Raw genomic sequence first — 26,145 nt, 5'->3', positions numbered from 1 at the left:
GAGAGACCTCTTGAGGGTCATAGGGACTTTTATTCGCATCTTTCCCCTCTGCTGTGCAGATCCCCGTCAGGTCAACGTGCACACATCCACATCAGCAGGCCCTTCCCGGGTGAAGCCATCGCCTAAACCCTCATCATCCACCAGCTCCGGCTGCCGCAGGCACATGGGGCAGAGGTGGTTGCGCACGGCTGAGGCCCGCAGCCAGACCACCAGGTTCCACCGCTCCCCAGAGCGCAGGGTCCGGGCACCATGTAGCTGGGCTCCGTGGTGTAAGACACCCAGGCCCACCATGTGCTCCACTTCCAGGGGCTTAGTCAGGGCCTCAGGCTTCTGCAGACAGTGGGAGTCATCAGGTCAACTTCTTGGCCGCATCCCTAACCTCTGACCCCCACCTTCTGCCTGTCGATGGCTCACAAGCACTAACCTGGAAGAGGCCCCCAAAGTACAAGGCGCCCCCTGTAAAGGTCTTGCCCAGGGCCACGTTGAGGGTGAGCTCGGCATTATCATAGTGGTAGCCCAGAGCCACATCCTGGCCCTGGGCGTATTTGACCACGAAGGCTCGGTGGCTGTCAAGCTGGACCCCACCGTACTCGGGGTACAGCAGGGTCATGAGCGGTTGCAGGTAGCGCTCCCGCAGCGGGGTCACCAGTGGCTCGTCCAGGCCGAGTTCATGCAGCAGCACCTGGGCGGGGACACCCCAAGTCCCTCAACGGGGATGGGGGGGGGATTCCTGAGCAAAATGTTAAGGATGCTGCAAAGACTCTTGTTTGCCTCCCCAGGGAGGAGGCACTGGGAGACCCCGGCCAGGTGGCAGTGCCCCAGGGTCCTCTCTGAGGCCTCACCCACCCCGTAGTTGTTCATGGTGTTGGGTCTCCCTTTGGGCAGGTCTGAGCGCTCAAAGTTCTCCAGCTCATCCAGCAGGGCCTGGCAGAAGGACGCTGTGAACACGGGCAGCCGAAAGATGCGTTTCTCTTCTGCAGGGGTGGGGGAGTGGGGGGCTCAGCGGGAGGTATAGGGGGGGCCTGTCTTTCACTTTCTTCTCTCAGTTTCCTCATCTGAATAAGGCAGACACGATAATCAGGGGTTCTGGATGATAACGGGCCTGCAGACAGGGAGAACTATTTTGGGGGTGGCCTGTCCGGCCACCACATCTAGCTGTGGGTCCTGATGAGGCCCAGAGAGAGGAGGGGCAAGCCAGTGTTTCCCCACCACCCACCCCTAGAGGAAAACCAGTTACTTCTAGTCAGATGCAGCAGCTCCTGCACCTGCAAATTCCCTGCCCAGCCTCACTCCTACAACATCCACGTCACCTCCCCTGTTGGAGAGGCTACCCGAGCTAGAATAGAGGGGTTCTCCCCTCTGAAAGGGGATGGAGCACTCTTAACTGTGTCCCTTTTGTCCTCCATCAGAAAGCCTGCTGTGATGAGGCCCAACACTGCCCCCGCCCAGATTGGTACCCTCAGATCAGTCCCAGTGAGACCAGCATAGGTGCCCCTATTCCTTCGAGAGTGCATACAGAGGTGTTGGAACCAATAATTGAATCCCAAGCCCTGTTCTGGACCTCCTGGTTTCTGCCATTTTTTGGTATCTGTCTGAACGTGGATGGGGAAATTCAGAAAGGCCCGTCCTGGAGACCCCTTATCTGGACTGTACCTGACACTGTTTCCAGCCACTTGAGGAGGCCCTGGCGCTCTGCTGCTGGTGATGAACTGTACTTCGTTGCTGCCAGAAACTCAGGGGCCAGAGCCTCATCCTGGGGCCAGAACACATGAGCAGTGGGGCTGGTGGGCAGGCACCGGGCCCTCCTGCCAGCAATCTGCTCTGCCAGGTACCTGCAGCAGCTGGAAGAGCTCGGGCCTGGCAGGCTGGTAGGTGCGGGCAATGAGGGCCTTCCTGGCCGCTGACTCCTGGCCCTGCCGCTGCCGCCGTTCCACCTCCTGCTGGAGCTGGGGGGCAAAGAGGTTCCCGTGTAGGCTTCCCACTGTGGCCCCCAGTTACCCAGAGGAAGAGGCAGCTCAGGGGAGCCAGTGGGGGCCCATCCAGCCATTGGTGGAGGTGAGAGCCCTCAACCCACCGGCCATTCAGGGAAGCGGAGAAAGGGGTTCCCTTGGGACGCTTCCCCTCTCTGGCTCTTGATGCAGCAGTGACCGGGTGATAGGACAGCCCAGGGAGCTGTCGGTGGAATATCCCCCCCCCCATAAAAGCTTAGTAGGGGGCCCCCACTTTGAAGCAAATGTTCCCATCTCAGATCCAGGTTACGGTGACACTTATCTAAGCCTAGAGGAGGAAAGGAAAAGACGCCAAGCCCATTCCTGCAGCTCTTTCCTGGTGCCAAGAGCTGGGAGTGGATGCCGGCGGGTCCTGAGGCTGGAGGCTCCCTCGGGCCGCACCTCTGCAGGACAGAGGCACCACGGCGAGGCGGGGGTGGGAGCCGTTACCTCCACTAACAGCTGCTGGAAGTCCTCGGGGCTGACACAGCCGCGGCTGCGCAGGATCTGGGGGCACGACAGGCGGGGATCAGGACCGTGCGGGAGTGTGTGGACGTCTTTGCACCCCGACTTCCCCTCCTTGGGACGCAGGCGCGGCCATGCCGAGGGTCGACGGGGCGGCGCTGACCTGCCTGCCCCTGGCCCGGGGAGGAGCCGCTCGCACGGGCGCCACTGTCGGGGGAACCCGCAGCCCCCCGCGCGGGGCCCGCACTCACCGGCCCGTAGTCTCGGCGCAGCTGCTGCGCATCCCGGAACCGCACGTGCAGCGCGTAGCGAGCCACGTACAGGTTCTCGGAGCAGAAACAGGCGCAGCGGTAGAAGCGCGCCGGGGCCGTGGCTGTGGCCATGGCCGGTTTGACAACTACTCCCGCGTTCCCCATGGCTCCGCCCACCCCGTCGCTTCCTATTGGCTGGAGAGCCCCATGGCTCCACCTCCTTCGTCTTTCTATTGGCTGGGGGTTCCACATCTTCTGCATGGCTCCGCCTCCCCCGTCGCTTCCTATTGGCTGATGCTGCATCTCTCACCGCCTCTTCCTATTGGCTGGAGACTCTTCTGGCGCCACCTCCTTCGTCTTCCGATTGGCTGACGCTACCTGGCACCGCCTCCCCGTCTCTCCCAATCGGTTACCGTAGCCCCCCACCGAGCGTGACTTCCGCCTCTGCTCCTGCCTGGCTCCGCCCTCCCCTGCTTTTTCGATTGGCTGCCGTTCCATGACTTCCGCTAACACCCCCGCGATGAGGCGGGGCCTTTGAGAGACCACACCCAGGTGATTGCAAGTGACAGCCACCCACCTTCCCCTCTCGCCTGTCATCCCTGCAAGCAGCCCACTGAGCCAGAACCTCTGCAGATGGGGAAATCGAGGCTGGGAGTGGTGTATAATAAATGAACTATCTATTTATGTTTGTTTATTTATTAATTGATAATATTAATTGAAATCGCCCCCGGCAGGCTGGGGACCAGATGGGTGCCCAGGTTGTCTGCATGCAAGGCAAATGGCCTACCGCTGTGCTATCTCTCTGGCCCATGTTGGCATATTCTTTTTTTTTTTTTTTTTTTTTAATTTGTATAGTAGTTAAAGTGAATTACAGGGCCCGGAGAGATAGCACAGCGGTGTTTGCCTTGCAAGCAGCCGATCCAGGACCTAAGGTGGTTGGTTCAAATCCCGGTGTCCCATATGGTCCCCCGTGCCTGCCAGGAGCTATTTCTGAGCAGACAGCCAGGAGTAACCCCTGAGCATTGCCGGTGTGGCCCAAAAACCAAAATAAAAATAAAAATAAAGTGAATTACAAATCTTTCACAGTAAGGGACATAGTGGCAATGAGTGAGGGACATTTCCATCCCTAGTGTTGTCCTCCCTCTACCTCTGTTCTCAGCATGCATCCTACATCTTCCTCCTTTAACCCCCTCCCTGTAATGCTAGTGCAGTTGTTCCCCCACCCTTGTACAGCTTGTTGTAGATTGGGTATTGATAGTGTTGTTGTTGACTTTGGATTTGGTATTCCAAGTTTGATCATTTTTTATTTTAGCCAAATGAACATAGGACGACTGTCTGTTCTTGGTTCCATCCATTTCCCACCCCCTCCAATTTATGAGGCTGATCAAGGTGATTCCAGTAATGTGGCTCTACTGGAGATATAAGAAAAGATTTAGGGGACGGAGAGATAGCATAGAGGTAAGGTATTTGCCTTGCATGCGGAAGGACAGTGGTTCTAATCCCGGCATCCCATATGGTCCCCTGAGCCTGTCAGGAGCGATTTCTGAGCGTAGAGCCAGGTGTAACCCCTGAGAGCTGCCAGGTTGCCTCATTCTCCATCCCACCATCAGTCAACCTCTTCAGGGGCTGACTTGCTACACCAGGTGTGACCCAAAATCCAAAAAAAAAAAAAAAAAAAAAAAAAAAAGGAAAAGGAAAAGATGTGGGAGAAGAAAATAAAAAAAAATAAAGGCAAACAAAAAAGAGAAAAACTAGGAGGAGTCTGTCTAGGTGTGTTATAAATATCTATTTAGAAGAAGAAGGGGGAAAAAGAAAGACAAAGATAACAAAAGACAAGAACAAAAGAAAAACCATGTTGACATTTTTTTTGTTTGTTTTGTTTTTGGGTCACATCTGGCAGCGCTCAGGGGTTCCTCCTGGCTCCATGCTCAGAAATTGCTCCTGGCAGGCTCGGGGGACCATATGGGATGCCGGGATTTGAACCACCGACCCTCTGCATGCAAGGTCTTGCCTCCATGCTATCTCTCTGGCCCCATGTTGACATATTCTTAACCACTCTGCTCTCCTGCTTCAGGCAGGCTCAGACCCACACATGCATGATGCACAATCACCCCATGCACGCTCAGATGGAAGATAGGTGATCTCACCCACATATACCCCAGAAACCCTTGGCACTCACTCAAATTCACTCCTGCCTTCACAACCCCAGCTCCCAGCTCCCACGAAGCACTTCCACAGAGACTGCAGTCCTGTCGCCTGTCTGTCTGCAGGGGAAGGTCTGAAGCTCCAGGGCCCTGGAAGGGATATGGGAGACCCTGACTTTCTGTGACTTAGTTGCAGGCCAGCTTTTCCACCAGTGCATTTGGTTTTTAGGATCCTGCCTGCTGCCTTCCTCCCTGTCCAGCCAGAGACAGACACACCAGAGACAAGTGCCTTTAATCTTGCACCCGCTCCTTGGATGTACAGCTGTGTGTCCCCTTATGTGGCTGCTGCTCTCTTGAGCTGTGATTCTTCATGTTGGGGTTCCAGGCCCCAGCTTGAGGCTAGAATTCCACCTTCCAGTGGGGTCTGTGGCTGGGGCGACAACTGTACCCACAATCTCTTTCCTTTCTCTGTTACTCACCGCACAGCCTACTTGTTTAGTGTGACAGGTTTCTTGTTCATTTTGGTTTGATTTGATTTTGGGGTCATACCCAGAGAGTGAGCCTGGGGCCCCAGTATTGGAAATCTGTGCTCCAGCGCCTTCTGTGTTTTGTTTGTTTGCAGTGCTAGGGACAGAGCCAGGAACTTCCACAGCCAGGAAGCCCCAGGCCTGTCTGTTCCCAACAGGGCTTTTGCCCTGATTTTGTTTTGCTTTTTGTTTTTGGTGCCACACCTAGCAATACCGGGGGTGGGGGAGGAGTAATTCTAAGCGATACTTGGGGTGCAGGAAATCAAACCCTGTGTGTGTGCTGGTCCAGCTTTTTTTTTTGGGGGGGGGCCACACCCGGCATTGCTCAGGGGTTCCTCCTGGCTGTCTGCTCAGAAATAGCTCCTGGCAGGCACGGGGGACCATATGGGATGCTGGGATTCGAACCAACCACCTTTGGTCCTGGATCGGCCGCTTGCAAGGCAGACACCGCTGTGCTATCTCTCCGGGCCCTCTGGTCCAGCTTTTGACCTTCGCCATCAGTTTGGACTTTTTTTTGCAGCTTTGTGCCAGTAACGCCATCATGTTTTCCATAATGCACTCCTTATCTAAAGAAAAACAGGCACTTGGTGCATGCTCTCCTGAGCAATCTGTTCATAGGCTGGGGCGGGGAGCCCCACCCAAGGGGGTGCATGGACCAGATGCAGGGAGGCAGTCGTGATCCATCACGAGCAGGGTCACTTGGTCCTCCCCGGGGCAAGAGCTGACAGCTCAGGCCTCCCAACTCACCCACTCCACCCCACACCCTACTGTCTGCTCAGTCTGTCACACACTGCAGGCCATAACTGGGAGCTGGGAGACTGGCTCTTGGCAGAGGCAACAGAGGACACACAGGCATCAGTCCTGGGAGCCTGTCCTGTGATCTTCACACTTGTGAAGGATCCTTTGTTGTTATTTCTGGCTCTTGTAGGTATTTGAAGTTCCTACAGAGAAGCAGCCCCTTTCCTTCCTTTAAAGATTACCCCCCCACCCCCGTGCCAGGGCCTGTGTTTTTTGCCTTCCCGGTGGCCCAAGTTTGAAGGTCTTTGTCCTAGGTACAACTCGTCTGCCGATCGGGCATCTGACCAAGGCCACCCCGCAAGGTGATAGCACCTGGATCCAGACCCAGCCTTGAGACACTTTAGCCTTTGGGTCCCCCAGCCAAGGGTTTCTCGAATGCACCCACTTGTCTGAATTTCCTCTTCACTCTGTCCTCAGTTTTTCCCCCCACACACTCAGGAGGTCCTTCTGTGCTCTGGTAGCTTCACAGTTTTCTGTAGACTTGGCTATTTCTGCAACAAGGGATCTTCTCTAAGTGGTGCATTTAGAGTGTTTCCAGACTTTTCTCTCCTATAGTAACTAGCTATTGTGTATGTAAATATTTTGGGGGATTACTATGTTACTCACCCTAAACTGATTGGTGATTGTGCCCTACCCTAGGGTGTGACCTGGCATTCTGCCCCCACCCTAGGGTAGTACCTGATTCTGCTTCCACCATTGGTTGGTATCTGATCCCACCATTGTTTGGTACCTGACTCTGGGGGATAAAAACAAGGGTTTGTGGAAGGCCGAGGCTTTTTTGCTGGAACTGAAGCTGAGTCTTTGGACTTCAGTCTTGTCCACCGAATAAAGCTAATATTTCCACGAGCCTGACTGTCTGCGAGCTCTTTACCCGCCGCTTCACCTCAGAACCATCGGCTGGACGGGGTGGCAGACGCGTGCTCCGAGCTGGAAGAGAAAGGCCTCATCCTCCATCCCTCCATCAGTCAACCTCTTCAGGGGCTGACTTGCAACAACTAGCTGCAAACTAGAGTCCCTCCTGCAGTTCAAATAGAAAAACTCCTTTCAGGGCTAGCAAGAAAGGGGTTGAAGAGACAGGATAGAGTTTAAGGAAAGCATTTTTCTTGCTGGCAGCCAACCCAGTCCCCAGCACCCTATCTAGCCTCCAAAACCTGCATGAGTGACCCCTGAGCATAAAGCTCGAAATAAACTGAGTACAACTAAGTGTAGCAAAACAACAACAAAAACTAAGAACTAAAATAAAGTGTGAGGGCCGGGGGATGTGGTTTAATGACTAGAGGACAAGGTTTATTTATGCCAGGCTCTGGGTTGATCCCTGGTGCGTGTGAGCACACACACACACACACACACACACACACACACACACACACACACAGAGACACACACACACAAACACAACACACCACCCTTTCCAGGACTAGCTGTTGCAATTTGTGTAAAGCCACATCCAAGTGTGAGTCACTGGTGGTACGCACAGGCTTGGGGGTGTTAAGAACTGGTGTGCAGGATCTGAAGCCATAGGACAGCGGGTAGGGCACATCGGGTGTGGCTCTTGCCTGGCATGTAGCTGACATCGATGGATCATGGGCACCGCATAGAAGGGCCCATATGACATAGATGGATCATGGGCATCCTTGGAGGACTCCCAAGGCCTCTAGGAGTGATCCCTGAGCACTGGTGGGAGTGACCTAAGAACAAAACAGAAAAAAAAGAGAAGCCCTGGGGAGGGGAGGACTGAGGCCTCCACCTGGGGGACACTGGGTCTATGGAAATCACCCAGGCACCAGGGTTGGTGGGCGTGTGATCATCTGGGGCCCCAACCATGAGACCCGAATGCAGAGGTGCTGCGTTTCTCTCAATGAGAGTCCAACCCAACAGCCCCATCACTTCACATCCCGCAGTGAGAGTCCAGTTCGGAGGCTCCGCCCCTGCGCATCGCATCCTCCAATGAGAACCCAGCCCAAAGGCCACGCCCTGGCAGGCCCCGCCCCTGCAGGTGCCCCAGTGAAAATCCAGCCCAAAGACTCTGCCCCTGGGCATCCTCCAATGAAAATCCAGCCCCGAGGCCCCGCCCCTGCACAACCTCCAATGAAAATCCAGCCCCGAGGCTCCGCCCCTGCACAACCTCCAGTGAGAATTCAGCCCAAAGGCCCCGCCCCTGGGCATCTTTCAATGAGAATTCTGCCAGAGGCCCCATCTCTGCGCATCCTTCAGTGAGAATCCAATCCAAAGGCCCCGCCCCTAGGCATCCTCCAATGACAATCCATCCCTGAGGCCCCGCCCTGTGCATCCTCCAATAAAAATCCACGAGTGCCCTCCAATGGGAATCCAGCCCCGAGGCCCCGCCCCTGCGCAGCCTCCAATGAGAATCAGCCCAGAGGCCCCGCCCCCTTTATGCCCTGCCCACGCGCACCCTTCCATGAGAACCCAGCCCCAATGCCCCGCCCCTGCGGAGGCCCCGCCCCTCCTGTCAACTCCGCGGTGCTCGCTGCGCTGTTGCTGCCGCTGCAGCTGCCGCTGCTGCGCCGGCTCCGACCTTGGCGCGGCCCCGCCGGGGAGGCCGGAGGGAGGAGCCCGGGCGCCGCGCAACGAGCCCCGAGCCGCGGCGCAGAGCCCGCAGCAGCCCCGGCCGGCCCCTTCCTCGCTCTTCTCTCCCGCGGCTCACCTGGAGCCGGGCCCGGTGACAGGTAAGGGCGCGCCGGCGGGGGCCTGCCCGGGGCATGTGTGGGCACCCGGTTCCCGCGCTCCGCTCCTGCCGCATCGTGCCCACCCACGCCCGCAGAGCGCCGCCGCCGCCGCTCCGGGGAGCCCGGGGGTGCCCGGGGGACCCATGCCGGCCTCCCCGCGGGCTCCCGGGGCTGCGTCTCCCGAGCCCGGCGGTGCCCGGCAGCTGGGGGCCGGCCCGGGCCTTGCAAGCTTGCAGGCCGAGTCCCGGCAGCTCCGTCCTCCTCGGCCCCTGGTGCCCACGGGGTTCCCATCCCCAGGCCCGGGGTGAGCCCTGGAGCTGAGCGCCGCTGGGCTGGTCTGACAGGTCGCCCGCCCGCCCCGGCCCCGCAGACAGCCGCCTCCCTCCCTCCTTCCCTCCCGGCCCCGGCTGGAGCAGGTGCCAGGAGGGAGACTGCAGGGACTGGACGCGCCCCAGCTGGCCTGCCCGGCGCCACCCCAGCCCCGAAACAGCTTTTCCCAGCTTGGCTCGGGTGGAGGAGCTGGGCAGACTCGGTCCTGGCTCCTGGGATGCAGGAATAAGCAAAAAGGAAAAAGGAGATTGGGGGGGTGCTCAGAGATTTGGCCTCAGGACACTCCCTCTGGCCTCCACAGTGCCCCAGAATAGATGATGGGTGCACATAGGTCTCTGTCCCTCACCTGCAACTGGGTGACCCTCCCAGGGAAACACATCTGTGGTGCTGAAATTCAAGGCTGGTGATGCCTATCTGCCCGCCCAGGCACCCCCATTTCCTTCTGTGCAGTGACACCAGGAGAGGCATTGGGCCTGGGATGCTCAGATGTTGGGGACTGGTGGCTGGCATCTCTCACCGACTGACCCTCTCTGCCTTTTCTTGGTTTTGGGGATCCAGACCCCCAGGCAGCCCTGGGCAGTGCCCATTCTGGCTCCCGGCCACCACCTTGTCCTTGTCCCTTCGAGCCACAATCATCAGCAGTGTGTGTGTGCCCTGACTTACCCTCAGCTGACCTCCAGCAGGTGGTCTCAAACCTGAGCCGGGGCTAGGCTCAGCATTCGGGAACTCGGATCTGGCCCCACTTTGCTGTCATGACCCCACCCTGCGTCAGTTTCCCTACCCATATCCTGTGACTCAGATGGTCTCCAAGGTGTCCAGGCTTTATTTTGTTCCCCTTGAGGGCAGCAGCTGGGCAGGGTGAAGGGAAGGAACTGCAGTCCTGTGCTGCCAGTCCCAGCTCTGAAGCCCAACTCTGTACCCCAATTCTAGGCCCACCTTCTCTGGGCCAGGAGACCCTTTGTGCTCCCCAAGAGGCAAACTGCAACTATAGTGGCTGGTGTGACCCCAAGACCTTCTGTGTCCCCTGGCAGAGCCTGTCCCCCTGGGTCTCCCTCCTCTCCATACACCTGCACCCCCCAACCTCCCACTAACCCCTGCTCTGCCCCCCTGGGCAGCTCAGGAAGGAAGAAGGGGAAGGGGTGCAGGAGGTCCAGCGAGGGAACTCCAGCTTCCCCAGCTCATCCCCCTCCCCAGCACTCTTGGGGTGTTGCTGTTCCTTCAGAATTTGGGATTTGGAGTCAGCACACAGCCCGGACACTGCCGAACTGAACTTTGCTGTGCCAGGGAGCAGGCCATGACTCCCTCTGGGCTGTGAGGGACACCCCACAGGCTGCCCTATGGGGGTTCCAGAGTTTTAAGGCTCTCTTCTGGGGTGACTCCTACACAGCCAGGACCCTCAAGAGCCACAGGGCCCATCCCCTGCTGCACCTCCAGACTGGTTCCTATTTGGAGGAAAGAGCTTAGACTCTTATCTGCCTGACTTGGGTGGATGAGGGGGGCTCAGGCCCAGGCCTGCCTCAGTTTCCCCACTCGTAAACAGGATGTGCCTCTGTGGCTCCACAATCCAGAGCTGAGCCTGCAGGTGGGACACCAGAGCTGTGTGTGTGTGTGTGTGGGGGGGGGGGGGGTCACTCCTTCTGGTCTTCCCTGTCACTGGCCTCCACTAGGGGGCTCCACCTTGCCTGTTTTTGCAGGTGGCACAAGAAAGGCTACAGAATAGAAGGGGCTCCAAGTCCTGAGGCCCCACATGAGAGGTCCCCAAGTCAGGTCCGCTTTCCCAAATTTCCTCAAGTCCTTCGCCCCTGGAATCTGCCAGCCCAGTGTCCAGGCCCAGTGTGGGAGTGACGCAGGCTCAAATTGGGTGCAGGAGCTCACAGGGAAAGGGGGTTCTGAGCACTGGAGCTGCTGTTCCGTGAAGCTAAGGTGCTGGCTCACCCCCCGACCCCCACCTCCGTGTGGATGTTTGCCAGGAGCTTCCAGAACCCCCACTGGCGGGCTTGTCTGAGGCTTCCTCCTGGTGACACGGGTTCCTTCTGGTTCTGCACTCAAGAATCACTCTTGGGGGGCTGGAGTGGTAGCACAGCGGTAGGGCATTTGCTTTGCATGCAGCTGACCCAGGATGGATTTGAGTTCGAACTCCAGCATCCTATATGGTCCCCCGAGCCTGCCAGGAGTGATTTTTGAGCACAGAGCCAGGAGGAACCGCAGAGTGCCACTGGGAGTGACCCAAACAAACAAACAATGGCAGTGCTCAGGGGACCCTAGGGGACCCCAGGTTGGTTTCAAGCAAGGCAAACATCCTCCTTGCTGTGCTATCACCCTAGCCCCGACACAATGCATCTTAACTCCATTCTCCTATCTCAGTCTACCCTCTGGGGCTCTGACCTTGCCCCCCGGAACATGCCACATTGTCATCAGTTCCAGTGATGCCCAGGGCAGATTCCCCGTCTCTTGGGGACCTAGTCCCGTGTTTCCCTCACACCCCTGGCCCTCTGCACCTTCCCACCGTGTTCCCTCTCTCTGGCCCCTTCTCCCCCAGTACAGACACCTCTTTGTCGCCCTCCTGCTGCCCCCTGACCCCCAGCAGGGGGGTGTCACACACACAAACACTGCCCTTCCCTGTCCCCCACTAGGGAGACATGACCTCGCCCCCGTGATCAACCCCTCACCTCGCTCGCGCCACCGGCAGGATGCAGCTGTGGAAGGCGGTGGTGGTGACCTTGGCCTTCATGAGCGTGGACGTCGCAGTGACCACGGCCATCTACCTACTCAGCCACCCCGACCGCAGCCTGCTGGAGGACATCCGCCACTTCAACGTCTTCGACTCTGTGTTGGACCTGTGGGCCGCCTGCCTGTACCGCAGCTGCCTGCTGCTGGGCGCAACCATCGGGGTGGCCAAGAACAGTGCCCTGGGCCCTCGGCGACTGCGGGCATCACGGGCCGTCATCGCCCTGGTGTGCCTCTTTGTGGGTGTCTATGCCATGGTCAAGCTGCTGCTCTTCTCTGAGGTGCGCCGGCCCGTGAGGGACCCCTGGTTCTGGGCCCTCTTCGTCTGGACCTACGTGTCGCTGGCTGCCTCCTTCCTGCTTTGGAGGCTGCTGGCCACGGTGCGGCCACATGCCAAGGCACTGGAGCGGGGTGCGGGTGCCGAGGCTGAGGCCTTCCCTACGGAGGGCCAGGCCCTGCCTGAGCAGGCGTCAGGGGCCACTCTGCAGAAGCTGCTGTCTTACACCAAGCCTGATGTGGCCTTCCTCGTGGCTGCCTCCTTCTTCCTCATAGTGGCCGCTCTGGGTGAGTGGGACTCCCCTCCCTGCAGGACCCTACTCCCCTTGACTTTCCTCTGCAGCCTCCGTGCTTTTACTGAAGGGCTCAGGGCTCACAGTGGGGCCATGGAGGTAGCTCAGTGGTCAGCAACTTGTGCCGGTGGTCAGCAACAGGGAGTCACACATTTAATTCGTGGCACCTCCTGATGAAGTGTAGCAGAGAATGACTCTGGATCCCCTGAACACTATTTCCCTGCAAAATATGTTCCTTTTGTTTTGTTTTGGGGCCATACCTAGCACACTCAGGCTCTGCGCTCAGAAATTACTTCTGGCAAGCTAGAGGGACAGTATGGGATGCCAGGAATCAAACCTGGGTCTGGCTTGGGTTGACCGCATGCAAGACAAATGCCCTACCCACTGTTATTGCTCTGGCTCCCCAACAAAATTCATTAAAAAGGGGCTGGAAAAAAAAAAGGGGGTTCTGGAGACAGGGCCAGAGAGATAGCATGGAGGTAAGGCGTTTGCCTTGCATGCAGAAGGTCGGTGGTTTGAATCCCAGCATTCCATATGGTCCCCCAAGCTTGCCAGGAGTGATTTCTGAGTGTAGAGTCAGGAGGAACCCCTGAGTGCTGCTGGGTATGACCCAAACTGCCCCAAAAAAGGGGGGCTGGAGAGGCCAGAGAGATAGCACAATGGTAGGGCATTTGCCTTGCATACAACTGACCCAGGATGGACCTGGGCTCAATTCCGGCATTTTGTATGGTCCCTGAGCCTGCCAGGAGCAATTACTGAGCACAGTGCCAGGAGTAACCCCTGAGCGCCGCTGGGTGTGACCCAAAAATCAAGAATAAAAGGGCGGGCAGAGAGATAGCACAGCAGTAGGGCATTTGCCTTGCAAATGGCCAACCCAAGGTGGACAGGGATTCAAATCCCAGCATCCCATTTGGTCCCCCATACCTACCAGGAGTGATTTCTGAGTGCATAGCCAAGAGTAACCTCTGAGTGCCACCAAGTGTGGCCCAAAAACCAAAAAAAAATTTTTTTCTTAAAACAAATCTTCAAATAGGGCCAGAACTATAGGACAGCTGGTAAGGTACTTGCCATGCATGTAGCCAATCCCAATCCGATCTCCAACATCCCATATGGTCCCCAAAGCCTGCCAGGAATAATCTCTGAACACTGCCAGGAGTGATTCCTGAGCACAGAGCCAAGAGTAAGCCCTGAGTACAGCCAGGTATGACTGCCAAAAACACAACCATAGAGGAGAGCAATAGGACAGCTAACAGGGAGTTTGCTGACCCGGGTTCGAACTCCGGCATCTCATATGGTCCCCTGAACTTGCCAGGAATGGTTTCTGAGCACAGAGCCAGGTGTGGCTCCCCCAAAATACATAAACAGCAGCAACAACAACAACAAAGAAACTCAAAGAATTCTTCCCAGGGGCTGGAGCAATAGCACAGTGGTAGGGCATTTGCCTTGCATGCGGCCAACCCTGGATGGATCCCGGTTCAATTCCCAGCATCCCACCTGGTCCCCCAAGTCGCCAGGATCAATTTCTGTGTGCAGAGTCAGGATAAACCAGAGCGCTGCCAGTATGACCCAAACTCCCCACCGCCTAAAAAAACTACAACAACAACAAACAATATGAGTGAATGACCCCACATCCAGCCAGGACGAGGCAGGCTGGGATGGCCCACGAGGCCTTTAAGAGTTTAACTTCCCCTTTGCCAGGGCCTGGCAGTCCCATCTTTCCTTGCTCCACCCAGAAGCACTTGGTAGTTCAGTTTCTCTGGAGCAGAGTTTGAAATGAAGCTAAAAAGAAAATCCCTCAGAGCCAGAGAGAGAGAGAGAGTATAGTGCCTTTGGGGCTGTCCCAAGGATGTTTTGTGGAATGAGGAGCAGGAGCAATATCACAGCAGGGTGAGGATTTGCTTTGCACATGGTTGGTCTATTGGTTAGTCACTTAGAAAAATGACTCATAAAAAAAAGAAGAAAAGAAAAGAAAAATGGCTCATAGGGGGCCGGAGCGGTGGTGCAAGTGGTAGGGCTTTTGCCTTGCACGCAGCCGATCCAGGACAGACCATGGTTCGATCCCCTGGCGTCCCATATGTTCCCCCAAGCCAGGAGCAATTTCTGAGCACATAGCCAGGGGTAACTCCTGAGCATCACTGGGTTTGGCCCAAAAGCCAAAAAAAAAAGAAAAGAAAAAAGAAAAATGGCTCATAGGGCTAGAGTGATAGCACAGCGAGAGGGCATTTGCCTTACATGCAGCCAACCTGGGACAAATCTGGGTTTGATCTCCGGCATCCCATATAGTCCCTCGAGCCTGCCAGGAGCGATTTCTGAGTGCAGAGCCAGGAGGAACCCCTGAATGTTGCCAGTTGTGACCAAAAAACAATAAAATAAAATTAAAAAAAGGAATTCTTCCCAGGGCCAGAGCTATAGCACAGCAATGTGAAGCTCTTACTTCACACACAACCAACCAGGGTTCGACCTCCAACATCCCAGATGGCCCCTTGAGCACCACCAGGAGTGAACCCTGAGCACAGCTGGGTTTGGCCTCAAAACAACAGCAGAACGATTGATTTCCAGTCCCCAAGATCTGATGGGGCCTCGCCAATCGCCAGCTTGTCTGAATCCCTTCCAGGTCTCCCTTGCCCGGCCCGGCAAACTGGCACTGGTTGGTGTTGTCAGTGATGAAAATGCCTATGCAGGTTCTTATGGGTAAACCCAGCAGTGCCAGACTCTGGGAGGGCGACCTGTGCTGAAGCCAGCAGGGGGCGCCAACCCTCCACAGCAGGTGCCCAGATACCTGGGAGGCCCAAGAAGGGTCACAAGCAGGGGGACACCGTCTGAGCTGAGAGTGGGTGTCCCAGAGCACTGGGCTGGCGAGCACCGGAAAGGGAGCACTCAGTCGGAGCTAGTTTGGGACCAGAGCTCACTCCTTCACTCACTGCTGTGTGGATGGGGTAGAGGGCTCAGTTGCTCTGAGTCTCCCATTCCTGGCCCCCACCCCAGACACCGCCCAACTCTCACCTCTGCCCAGATCCGGGTTCGGAGCATCTGCCCTGCTCACACACAGTTGTGAGTTTGAATCCCAAGGAATCCCCATGCCCTGAGCGTGTTGTGGCAGTGCTGCCATTGTTTTTGGTTTTGGTTTTGGTTTTTTGGGCCATGCCCGGTGACACTCGGGTTACTCCTGGCTATGTGCTCAGAAATTGCTCCTGGATTAGGGGACCATGCGGAATACCATGATCCGTCCTAGGCTAGTAGTGCATGCAAGGCAAACGCCTTACGCCCTGCACCACCGCTGCAGCCCCAGGGCTGCCATTGTTGATCCCTCCCAGGCCTCAAGCCACCCTTAGCAGCGTCCTGGCCAGAGCTCACTCATTAAAAGCGGGTATGGCCCCCCACCATCTCCCACAGCTGCAGGAGCTCTCATACCTCGGTCAAGCTGTGTGCAAACTCCGGTGATCACAAGAGCAGTATTTGAGGGGGGCTGCTCGCAGCTGGGCGCTCAGGGGTTTCTCTCAGTGTGCTGGGGACACATAGCACCAGAGATGGACTAAGAGACCCTGAGAAAACACCGCTCCACCTTGCCAAGCATCTCCCCAGGCCAATAGGTTATTTGGGTTTTTTTTTTGGGGGTGGCACAGGATTTGGGCCACACCGCTCAGGGGTTACTCCTGCCTCTGCGCTCAAAAATTACTCCTGGTAGGGCCCGGAGAGATAGCACAGCGGCATTTGCCTTGCAAGCAGCCAATCCAGGACCAAAGGTGGTTGGTTCGAATCCCGGTGTCCCATATGGTCCCCCGTGCCTGCCAGGAGCTATTTCTGAGCAGACAGCCAGGAGTGACCCCTGAGCACCGCCGGGTGTGACCCAAAAACCAAAAAAAAAAAAAAAAAATTACTCCTGGCAGACTCAGGGAACCATATGGGATGCCAGGGATCGAATGTGGGTCAGCCACATGCAAAGCGAATGCCCTCCCTGATGTGCTATCTCTCCGGTCCCAGATGTGTGTATTTAAAAGACACAGGTGAGGAATTCCCTAGTCAGTTGTACAGGGCCTCTGGGACACAGCTGGCTGTAGAGTATCCCCATCTGGGACCTGGACTCTGACACCAGAGTAGGGATGAGGCGGCATTGCTGACTGCATGGCCCCGGGCAAGCTCCGACCTTACCCTTTGGCTTCGGGGTCTTGTCCACAGAAGGGGCTGACACGGGCCACAGCAGAGCCTGTGCTTGGGGTGCCTGGGAGGAGACTGCCCCCCTGTGCTGAGAGCGCCCCGTCCCCACAGGGGAGACTTTCCTCCCCTACTACACAGGCCGTGCCATCGACGGCATCGTCATCCAGAAGAGCATGGAGCAGTTCAGCACGGCCGTCCTGGGCATGTGCCTTCTGGCAGTTGGCAGGTAGCTGAGCCCTGGCCCGTGCAGGGGAGGGACGGGGGGAAGGGGGTGCGGGGTCCGAGACCTGCCCCCACCCCCTGGGCCCTCCCTGTGGCCGCGGGGCCGTCTGCTCTGTGTAACATCTCTTATCTGCAATTAGCTCGTTTGCCGCAGGTATTCGGGGCGGCATTTTTACCCTCATATTTGCCAGACTGAACATTCGCCTGCGAAACCGGCTCTTCCGCTCACTGGTGGCCCAGGAAACCAGCTTCTTTGATGAAAACCGAACAGGTTGGTCCTCCGGGGGGCTGGTGGTGGCCGTGAACTCGGGGTCCCCGGACCTAGCCCATAACCCTGGGGAACAAACGGGCTGTAGTTCTGGCTGCCTGCTATGGCTGGAGCCAGGCCCAGCCAGGTCAGCCAAGGTCCCAGCAGGAGCCCAGAGTGGCCTGGCTGGTCATGACCCCCCTCGGACCCACGCTGGCCAGATACCCCATCTGGGGCCTGAGCATAGAGCTGGGTGTGGGTGGTGCGAGGCTGGGTCCCCTGTGGCCTCCCCTGGCCCAGGAGGCCTGTCCGGAAGCCCCCATGTTCCCTCCCCCCATGCTATAGGTGACCTCATCTCCCGCCTCACCTCGGACACCACCATGGTGAGTGACCTGGTATCCCAAAACATCAACATCTTCCTGCGGAACACGGTCAAGGTGACGGGCGTGGTGGTCTTCATGTTCAGCCTGTCCTGGCAACTCTCCTTGGTCACCTTCATGGGCTTCCCCATCATCATGATGGTGTCCGACACCTACGGCAAGTACTACAAGGTGGGTCCCCACACCTCGTCCTACAGAAGCCCCGTCCGTCCCATCCCCCGACTCAGGCGCTTCCCGGGGCAGGGTCCCCCTGTGAGACAGCAAGAGGGGTCCTGGGGACTCCACATGTCTCTGGGTGGTGTCTGCAGGAAGGGCTGGATGTAGTGGAGCCTGTGCACACCGTAGCTATCAGAAGGGCCCACCTCAGGAGCGAGAATGGGCATGTGTGACTGTGAGTGTGTGTGAGGGTGTTTTTATGTGTCCGTGTGTGTTTTTCTGTGTGTGAGTCTATCTGTGTCTCTGTGTATGTATCTCTGTGTATCTTTGGGTCTCTGTATCTCTTTGTTCTTGTTTTCTGTTTGTTTTGGTTTTGGTTTTGGATCACACCAGGTGGCGCTCAGGAGTTACTCCTGCCAGTGTACTCAGAAATTGCTGCTGGCAGGCTCGGGGACCATATGGGATGCTGGGATTTGAACCACCATCTGTCCTGGATTGGCTGTGTGCAAGGCAAATGCCCTACCTCTGTGCTATCTCTCTGGCCCCCAAGTATCTTTGTTTTAGATTTTTGTTTTGTTTTGTTTTGGCCACACCCGGTAACGCTCAGAGTTACTCCTGTCTTTGCACTCAGAAATCACTCCTGGTAGGAAAAAAAGAAAAAAAGAAATCACTCCTGGCTTGGGGACCGATATGGGATGCCCGGGATTAAACTGAGGTCCGTCTTGGGTCAGCCACATGCAAGGTAAATGCCCTACCACTGTGCTATCTCTCTGGCCCCAGTATCTTTGTTTTTTTATGGAGGGGCCACACCGGGCAGTGCTCCAGTTACTCTTTTTTTTATTTATTTATTTTTTTGGTTTTTGGGTCACACCTGGCAGTGCTCAGGGGTTCCTCCTGGCTGTCTGCTCAGAAATAGCTCCTGCAGGCACGGGGGACCATATGGGACACTGGGATTCGAACCAACCACCTTTGGTCCTGGATCGGCTGCTTGCAAGGCAAACGCCACTGTGCTATCTCTCCGGGCCCTCCAGTTACTCTTGACTCTGCTCTCAGAAGTTGCTCCTAGCAGGCTTAGGGGACCATATGGGACGCCAGGGATTGAACCTGGGTTCGTCCCAGGTTGGCCGCATACAAAGCAAATGCCTTATCGCTGTGCTATCACTCTGACTCATCTGAGTATCTTTGTGAGTGTGTTCTGTGTCTTTGTGTGTTGCTCTGTGTATCTTTGTGAGTATGTGTGTGTGTCTGAATTGCAGCTGGTGTTGCAGAACTGCAGTGTGGGCTTCAAGCTCCCCTGAGACTGTGTTCATGGGTCTCAGGTCCTCAAGAACAAGCACGTCAAGAACAGGATGTAGCTGTGCAGACCCTGTGTTCCCTTTCCCCATGAGCTGCAGGTGATCTGTCCCACACGATCTGGTGTACCCCATGCCTCCGCCTATGGCATCCCATGGGCAGAGCCATCACTCTAGGCTCCCTTTTCCTCACTCATGTCTGGGAAGAATCAACATGAGCCAGACCTGAGTTGTCCTACAGCTGCTCCAGCCAGGCCCTTCCTGCTTTTCTGCTCTGGGCTGGAACCCCAAGGTCCCTGAGGCCACCAGCCCTGGGACTCCAGCTGTTTTTAGGGTCCACCACATGACATTGGATACAGCTCTGAGCCCCCCTTTCATGCAGATGCCTCTAGGAATTGGGTCTAGGGTACAGGACAGTCCCAGCTTTTTAGGAAATACCCTAGGACCTAAGCAGCAGTGCCCAACCCACAGAAACCCCTCAGCTCTCACTCCACTATTCGTACTGCCAGGCAGATCTCACAGCCAGTGGATGTGTGGCTCTCTCTCTCTCTCTCTCTCTCTCTCTCTCTCTCTCTCTGAGTTCTGGAATCTCCAAGCCAAGTCCAAACTCTAACTTGGTCTCATGTGGGCCAGTGCTGATAGCACCCCTGTGCCATGGGATCCTCTGTGCAGTGTTAACCTGAACCCCCTATACAGGACACCCAACTTCGGTGTGGTAAAGGGCATTGAAGTCCCTTTCCTGAAAAGAGGAGAGGCGACTCATTTCCTCTGAGCATGGTCAATACCCAGCAGCACTGGGCCAGAGCGATAGCACAGCAGGGAGGACGGTCACCATACAAACAGCCAACCTGGGTTCAGTCTCCAGCACTGTATAGGGTCCCCTAAATCCCGCCAGGAATAAGCCCCAAGCTCAGAGGCAAGAGTGATGATCTGAGAGCATGGAGCCAGGAGTGATTCCTGAGTGTAGAACCAGGAGTGAGTCCAGAGCAAAGAGCCAGGGGTCAGCCCTGAGCAAAGAGCCAAGAGTGATCCCTGAGCACAGAGTCAGGAGCTAACTCTGAGTGCTGCCAGGAGTAGCCCCCCAAATTACCAACAAATAAAGGAGCTCATAGTTGTCTCCCTCCCAGCTCAGCCTAGAAGCTGGAGCCCAGGGGCCGAAGAGATAGCACAGCAGTAGAGTGTTTGCCTCGAATGCGCCCGACCCAGGAGGGACCTGGTTCAATTCCCGGCATCCCATATGGTCCCCCAGACTGCCAGGACGATTTCTGAGTGCAGAGCCAGGAGGAACCCCTGAGCGCCGATGGGTGTGGGCCAGAAACCTATTAACCAATAAATAAATAAATAAATAAAGTTAAAAAAAAAAAAGGGAAGAAGAAGCTGGAGCTCCAGGGGAGCGTAGGGGAGGCCTGGGCAGTCTGACCAGGGACAGCAAGGACTGGGGGTCTGGGCTCCTCTCCAGCCATGTAGGCGCCCTGTGGAATGGTTGCCGGGGCAGCGTGGCTAAGTGGCTGAGCTGGTACACTCACCCATCTATCTGCAGAGACTCTCCAAGGAGGTGCAGAGCGCGCTGGCCCGGGCCAGCTCCACGGCCGAGGAGACCATCAGCGCCATGAAGACGGTGCGCAGCTTCGCCAACGAGGACCAGGAGGCCGAGGCCTTCTCACGGCGGCTGCAGCAGGTTTATGCGCTCAATCGCAAGGAGGCGGCCGCCTATACCTGCTACGTCTGGGGCAGTGGGGTACGTGGTCAGGGCAGTGGGGTACACAGTCGGGGTCTCCGGGGTGCTGTACAGAGGAGGGGAGCCTGCCTGTGGCTGAGGGACCAGCTTAGGCTGCCCACAGCAGATCCCAGATCATGCAGAGGGGTGAGTCAGGGCTGCTCCCTGCAGAAGGGGGAAGGGGTGACTCTGCCCTCCATGCCCTCTGCTGGCCACAGCTAGGACAGGAGGGAGCAGTTCAGAGATTGGGATTGGGTCCCCCAAGAAGGCAGGAACTGAATCGAATCCATCCACAGACCACTGCAGACTTGCTGCTGACCCACCCAGTCTCACCTGGCCTCCTTCTGATCTGGAGCATGGGGTGCTCTATATGCACCCTCTCTGTGGGCGGGCACAGTCCCCCAGACTCCCCTGCTCTCCCAGGGCACCCCCTTTCATGCTCTGCCCAGTCGCAGTGTGGCCCCCACCAGCACCCGACCCTCTCTGAGGCTGGAGGTGGGAGCATTCCATCCAGGCTGAGGCGGATGGGAGCTTCCGGCAGCTTCTGGGGCCCCATTTGAGGCTGGAAGTGGGGGAGTCCCTAATGCACTCACTCCTTGCCCCCCAGCTCACGCTGCTGGTGGTCCAGGTGAGCATCCTCTACTACGGGGGACATCTGGTCATCTCAGGCCAGATGAGCAGCGGGAACCTTATCTCCTTCATCATCTACGAGTTCGTGCTGGGGGACTGCATGGAGGTGAGTAGGGGCGGGAGAGGGGAGGGCCTGGGGGGTGCTCTGTGGGTGTGATGTTGATGAAGTGGCACCCCAGAGAATCTGCAGCATCCGAATCCCGCTTGTCTGGCCCTCCTGCCCTAGAGCTGCTGGGCCTAACCCCAGAAACGACCCTCTGTGCAGCCAAGGGGTTCCTCCTGGGTCCTCCACACTCCAGGGGTCTTCCTTTTCCCTCCTCAGGGCCCATATGACTCAGCTGTAGGGCATTTGCTTATGTGTGTCTGATTGTGGGCAGCCCTGGCTTTGCTCCCCGGCACCCCTCCCAAATATGAAAGGGCTGAACGGGCCAGAGTGATAGCACAGCGGTAGCGCATTTATCTTGCTCAGTGCAGATCCGGGACAGACTGGGTTTGATTCCTGGCATCCCATATGGTCCCGAGCCTTCCAGGAGTGATTTCTGAGCACAGAGCCAGGAAGAACCCCTAAGTGCTGCCAGGTGTGGCCCCAAAACAAGAGCAAAAAAAAAAAAAGTGGTGAACAGCCCCTTTGGCTTCCTGTGGGGAATCCCTGTGCCCCAGAGCTGGGGTGGAGCTGCCTCCCAGGTCTGAACTGATAGATGCCGGCGGCTTCCTGACTGTTGCCACACTCTCATCACCATCGCTGTCTGTGGCATGTGCATATATCTGTGTCCACAGTCCGTGGGCTCCGTGTACAGCGGCCTCATGCAAGGGGTGGGAGCGGCCGAGAAGGTTTTCGAATTCATCGACCGGCAGCCCACCATGGTGCACGATGGGGACTTGGCCCCCGACCACCTGGAAGGCCGAGTGGACTTTGAGGATGTGACCTTCACCTACCGCACCCGGCCCCACACCCAAGTGCTGCAGGTGAGGTGAGGCGAGGTGAGGCTCCACATCTGGAAGCCTGGCCTACAGGATTTGGGCCTGTGGGGCTGAACCCTCTGGGGTTTGAATTCTCCTGAAGCCTCAGCAGTGGAAAGGCGCTGGGCAGGGTGAGGTGACAGGGATAGCCTGTGAGGACGGTAGCATCCGTAGGGGAGGGCTGCACGGTGACAGCGGTGGTGTTTATACCCAGTGAATGACAGACAGGAGCCAACCATGTTGCTCTTGCAAAAGAACCTTCCAGGCAGGACAGAGGACCAGAGAGATGTGGGGCCGGGCGGCAGCAGTTGGCTGTGGAATGCTGCCCCAGGGCCTACCTCTGTCCTCCTGGACTGCAGAATGTGTCGTTCAGCTTGTCCCCGGGGAAGGTGACAGCTCTTGTGGGGCCGTCGGGCAGTGGCAAGAGTTCGTGTGTCAACATCTTGGAGAACTTCTACCCGCTGGAGGGCGGCCGTGTGCTGCTGGACGGGAAGCCCATCAGCGCCTATGACCACAAATACCTGCACCGAGTGGTAGGTGCATCCAGGGGTGACAGCCCAGGCCACACAGTGTCCCTCACACCCCACCTGTCCCAGACCTTGATCCTGATGTCACTTGGGTCACTCACACTTGCCATCTCTGCTCTCAGCTTGTTACAAGGCCTCCACCTCCCTCTAACTTTTTGTGGGGAAGGGTTTTGGATCACATCCTGCAGCGCTCAGGGGTTCCTTCTGGCTCTGTGCTCAGAAATCACTCCTGGCATTGATTTTTGGCTCAGGGACCATGTGAGATGCTGGGAATCAAACCTGGTCTGTCCTTTTTTGGCCACTTGCAAGGCAAACGCCCTATCACTGTGCTAATCGCTCTGGTCCCTAATTCAACATTTCAACAAGACTCAAACACAAGTTTGTACTGCCATCCCCCCAGTCAGCCTGAATGGGACAGCAGAGAGGTCAGACTCAGTGCCCCAAAAACGGAGCCTTGGAAGAGGGACAGTGCCACCATGACTTTCCAGGGGAGCTGGGAGGGCAGCCCCATCTGGTCTCAGGCCTGGGACCCGAGGGCTGACACCATGTCCAGTGACCGGACCAACCCAAGCTCATGCCCCTGTGTCCCGCAGATCTCCCTGGTGAGCCAGGAGCCAGTGCTGTTCGCCCGCTCGATCACGGACAACATCTCCTATGGGCTGCCCGCTGTGCCCTTTGAGATGGTGGTGGAGGCCGCACAGAAGGCCAATGCACATGGCTTCATCATGGAGCTGCAAGACGGCTACAACACAGGTGTGGGTTGGGGCCTGGACTGCCCTCCAAAGTACCCCCGGATCCTCCACCTCCATGCTGCCCGCTGTGCTGGGGTGTCACAGCCCAGTGCACTCTCACCTGGGCACCTCTCTCCCCTGTTGTGTCAGTGGCAGGTAGGGAGCACAATGTCGAGTTCCTGTACCCACGGGTAGACACTTGTTGCAGCATCAAGAAGTCCCCCAGGGGATGTCCCAGGGCAGTACGTGGGGCAGTGCTAACTTTATATCATCCGTGCCCAGGACCCGGCATAACTCGTGGGTGGTCCCATCTGTAAGGCACAGGATCTGTGTTTTCGCAAAGGGAAATCTGCTCTGCATTGGGCCAGGCTGGCCCTGCTTCATGTCATGGTCCCCCCCCCATAAAGATCAGAGTGGGGGCACCCAAAATTGGGCGCAGAGCTTGGATCCCCACCCCCTGGCACATGGGCTGGTGTCTAGGCTGGAACCTGCCTGAGCGGCAGCTTGTGAACCCCCCCAGTGCTGGGCAGGAGGGGCAGGAGGAGACTGGGGGTGCAGGGGCCAGGTTAGGAGGGGTTAGTGGGGGCAGAAACGCCCCCTCCTTGGACGGCCCAGCCCCCACTGGTCTGGCTCAGCTCCTGAGCACCTCCTCTACCCACAGAGACGGGTGAGAAGGGGGCACAGCTGTCAGGCGGGCAGAAGCAACGTGTGGCCATGGCGCGGGCTCTGGTACGGAACCCGTCTGTCCTCATCCTGGATGAAGCCACCAGTGCACTGGATGCTGAGAGCGAGTACCTGGTGAGAGAGCACTGGGGGATGAGTACCTGGTGGGTGAGCACTGGGGGATGAGTACTGGGTGGGTGAGCACTGGGGTGAGTACCTGGTGAGTGTCCATCAGTGGGAGGCGCTGGGCTAGCCTAGGGGGTCACAGGGGCCCCTCTGCACCTGTTCCTTGGGGCCCCTTGCCCTTTCATGCTGGGAGCCGTCTGCTGCCTCAGTTTCTCCCAGAACCTGCTCATTTTGTGCTGCAGCACTGAGGGAGTGGCGTGGTGGGTAGGCCCAGGAGGCAGGTTTACCCTTCTGGGGGCTGCCATTGTTGTTTCATGAGTGATGGAGGCGCTGAGTCCCCGAGGAGGGGGCGGGTACGGTGCCAGGAGGCAAGTCTCCTGTGAGAAGAGGCAAGACATGGGGGGCAGAGGGAGAAGATGGGGTGGGTGCAGAGCAGAGCAACAAGACTTGCTCTTGGGCAAAAAGAGGAAGACCAACCCAGGTTGCAGCCAACCCAGGTTCGATCCCCGGCATCCCATATGCTCCCTCAAGCCTGCCAGGAGTGGTTTCTGTGTGCAGAGCCAGGAGAAAGCCCTGAGTGCCATCAATTATGGCCCAAAAATCAAAGATTAAAAAGAAAAAAGGAGAGGGCAGAGTGATGTCACAGTGGAGTGGTGATGGCACCGTGGTAGGGCATTTGCCTTGCATGCGGCTGACCTAGGACAGACTTCTGTTCCATCTCCTGGCATCCCATATGCCCCCCCAAGCCAGGAGCGATTTCTGAGCTCATAGCCAGGAGTAACCCCTGAGCATCACTGGGTGTGGCCCAAAATCCAAAAAAAAAAAAAAGGGAAAGACACAGAGGTGAGGGGTGCCTGGGGTCATGATACAGGTGAGACCTTTGACCAGGCAGCAAGACCAGAGGGCAGGTGGGGCCGGGGTGACCCACACAGGCAAGCAAGCACCCCACTGTGCCCCACCATCCCCCAGATCCAGCAAGCCATCCACGGCAACCTGCAGAGACACACTGTGCTGATCGTGGCTCACCGGCTGAGCACCGTGGAGCGAGCACACCTCATTGTGGTGCTGGACAAGGGTCGTGTGGTGCAGCAGGGCACACACCAGCAGCTGCTGGCCCAGGGCGGCCTCTACGCCAAGCTGGTGCAGCGGCAGATCCTGTCACTCGAACCCACGGCCGGATACCAGGAAATGCCAGGCAGTGGAGGCCCCAAGGCCTGAGCCTGTCCCTGAGGCTGAGCCATGCGCCCACCCGAGGTCTGTCTGTGGGGGGACCCCTGCCGCCCTCCAGCCCAGACCCTGCCAGAACCTGGCGTGCCGTCTGCCACGTCCGGGCGGGGAGGTTCACAGCTTTTGCTTTCTGCCCCTGTTCCCACCTGCCCCTGGGCCCACACCCCCATCATGGGCAGCAGCATCCCAGGGCTCCCTAAACCCCCCAGGCTTTGAAAAGTGAGATTTCACCAGGTGTTTCCCCGCTTGGTTCCGTGGCTCCATTCAGGCCTCAGTTTCAAACATGTTTTTCTAATCATGGAGGACAAGTCCACGGAGACGTTCTAGAAACTTCGGAGGCCTGAGGACAGCTCCCCCCATCTTCCCCAGAGTAGGTGTGGCTGGGGGGCTCAGGGGCACAGACTGTGCCAGGCCCGAGGCAGCCCGTGAGCCCCAACCGAAGCCCTGGCAGGTCAGAGCCAGTTGTTCACTGTGAAACCACAGCCCCTCTCCACTGTAGAGTGAGGGGTCGGCCAGGCCTGACCGAGTCTAGGGCCCCCCAACTGTTGTGACACCCTGCTTCACCCCTTGGCCACACTATCCCCCATCTTACACACACACACACACACACCTCCCCCCCCCCCAGC

General features: G+C 57.4%; 2 protein-coding genes across 2 annotated transcripts; one reads left to right on the top strand and one right to left on the bottom strand.

Moving 5' to 3' along the window:
* Window positions 1–10: 10 nt before the first annotated feature.
* OGFOD2 (2-oxoglutarate and iron dependent oxygenase domain containing 2) lies at window positions 11–2,836 on the bottom strand. The gene is made up of 7 exons (XM_049769246.1): window positions 2,705–2,836; window positions 2,439–2,495; window positions 1,833–1,946; window positions 1,654–1,753; window positions 847–974; window positions 425–682; window positions 11–330 (listed from the first exon to the last, which is right to left on the bottom strand). The coding sequence occupies exons 1-7, from the start codon at window positions 2,834–2,836 to the stop codon at window positions 67–69; spliced, it is 1,053 nt and encodes a 350-aa protein (XP_049625203.1). The 3' UTR covers window positions 11–66.
* A 5,819-nt stretch (window positions 2,837–8,655) lies between these two features.
* ABCB9 (ATP binding cassette subfamily B member 9) lies at window positions 8,656–25,918 on the top strand. The gene is made up of 12 exons (XM_049769213.1): window positions 8,656–8,860; window positions 11,824–12,481; window positions 16,753–16,867; window positions 17,004–17,134; window positions 17,456–17,661; window positions 20,479–20,676; window positions 21,263–21,391; window positions 22,063–22,251; window positions 22,605–22,778; window positions 23,366–23,525; window positions 24,165–24,301; window positions 25,262–25,918. The coding sequence occupies exons 2-12, from the start codon at window positions 11,881–11,883 to the stop codon at window positions 25,508–25,510; spliced, it is 2,289 nt and encodes a 762-aa protein (XP_049625170.1). The 5' UTR covers window positions 8,656–8,860; window positions 11,824–11,880; the 3' UTR covers window positions 25,511–25,918.
* Window positions 25,919–26,145: the final 227 nt, after the last annotated feature.

This window comes from Suncus etruscus, chromosome 2, assembly GCF_024139225.1.
Source record: "Suncus etruscus isolate mSunEtr1 chromosome 2, mSunEtr1.pri.cur, whole genome shotgun sequence".
NCBI classification, from domain to species: domain Eukaryota; kingdom Metazoa; phylum Chordata; class Mammalia; order Eulipotyphla; family Soricidae; genus Suncus; species Suncus etruscus.
The sequence above is the reverse complement of the archived record's forward strand: the minus strand, read 5'-3'. Positions and strand labels throughout refer to the sequence as shown.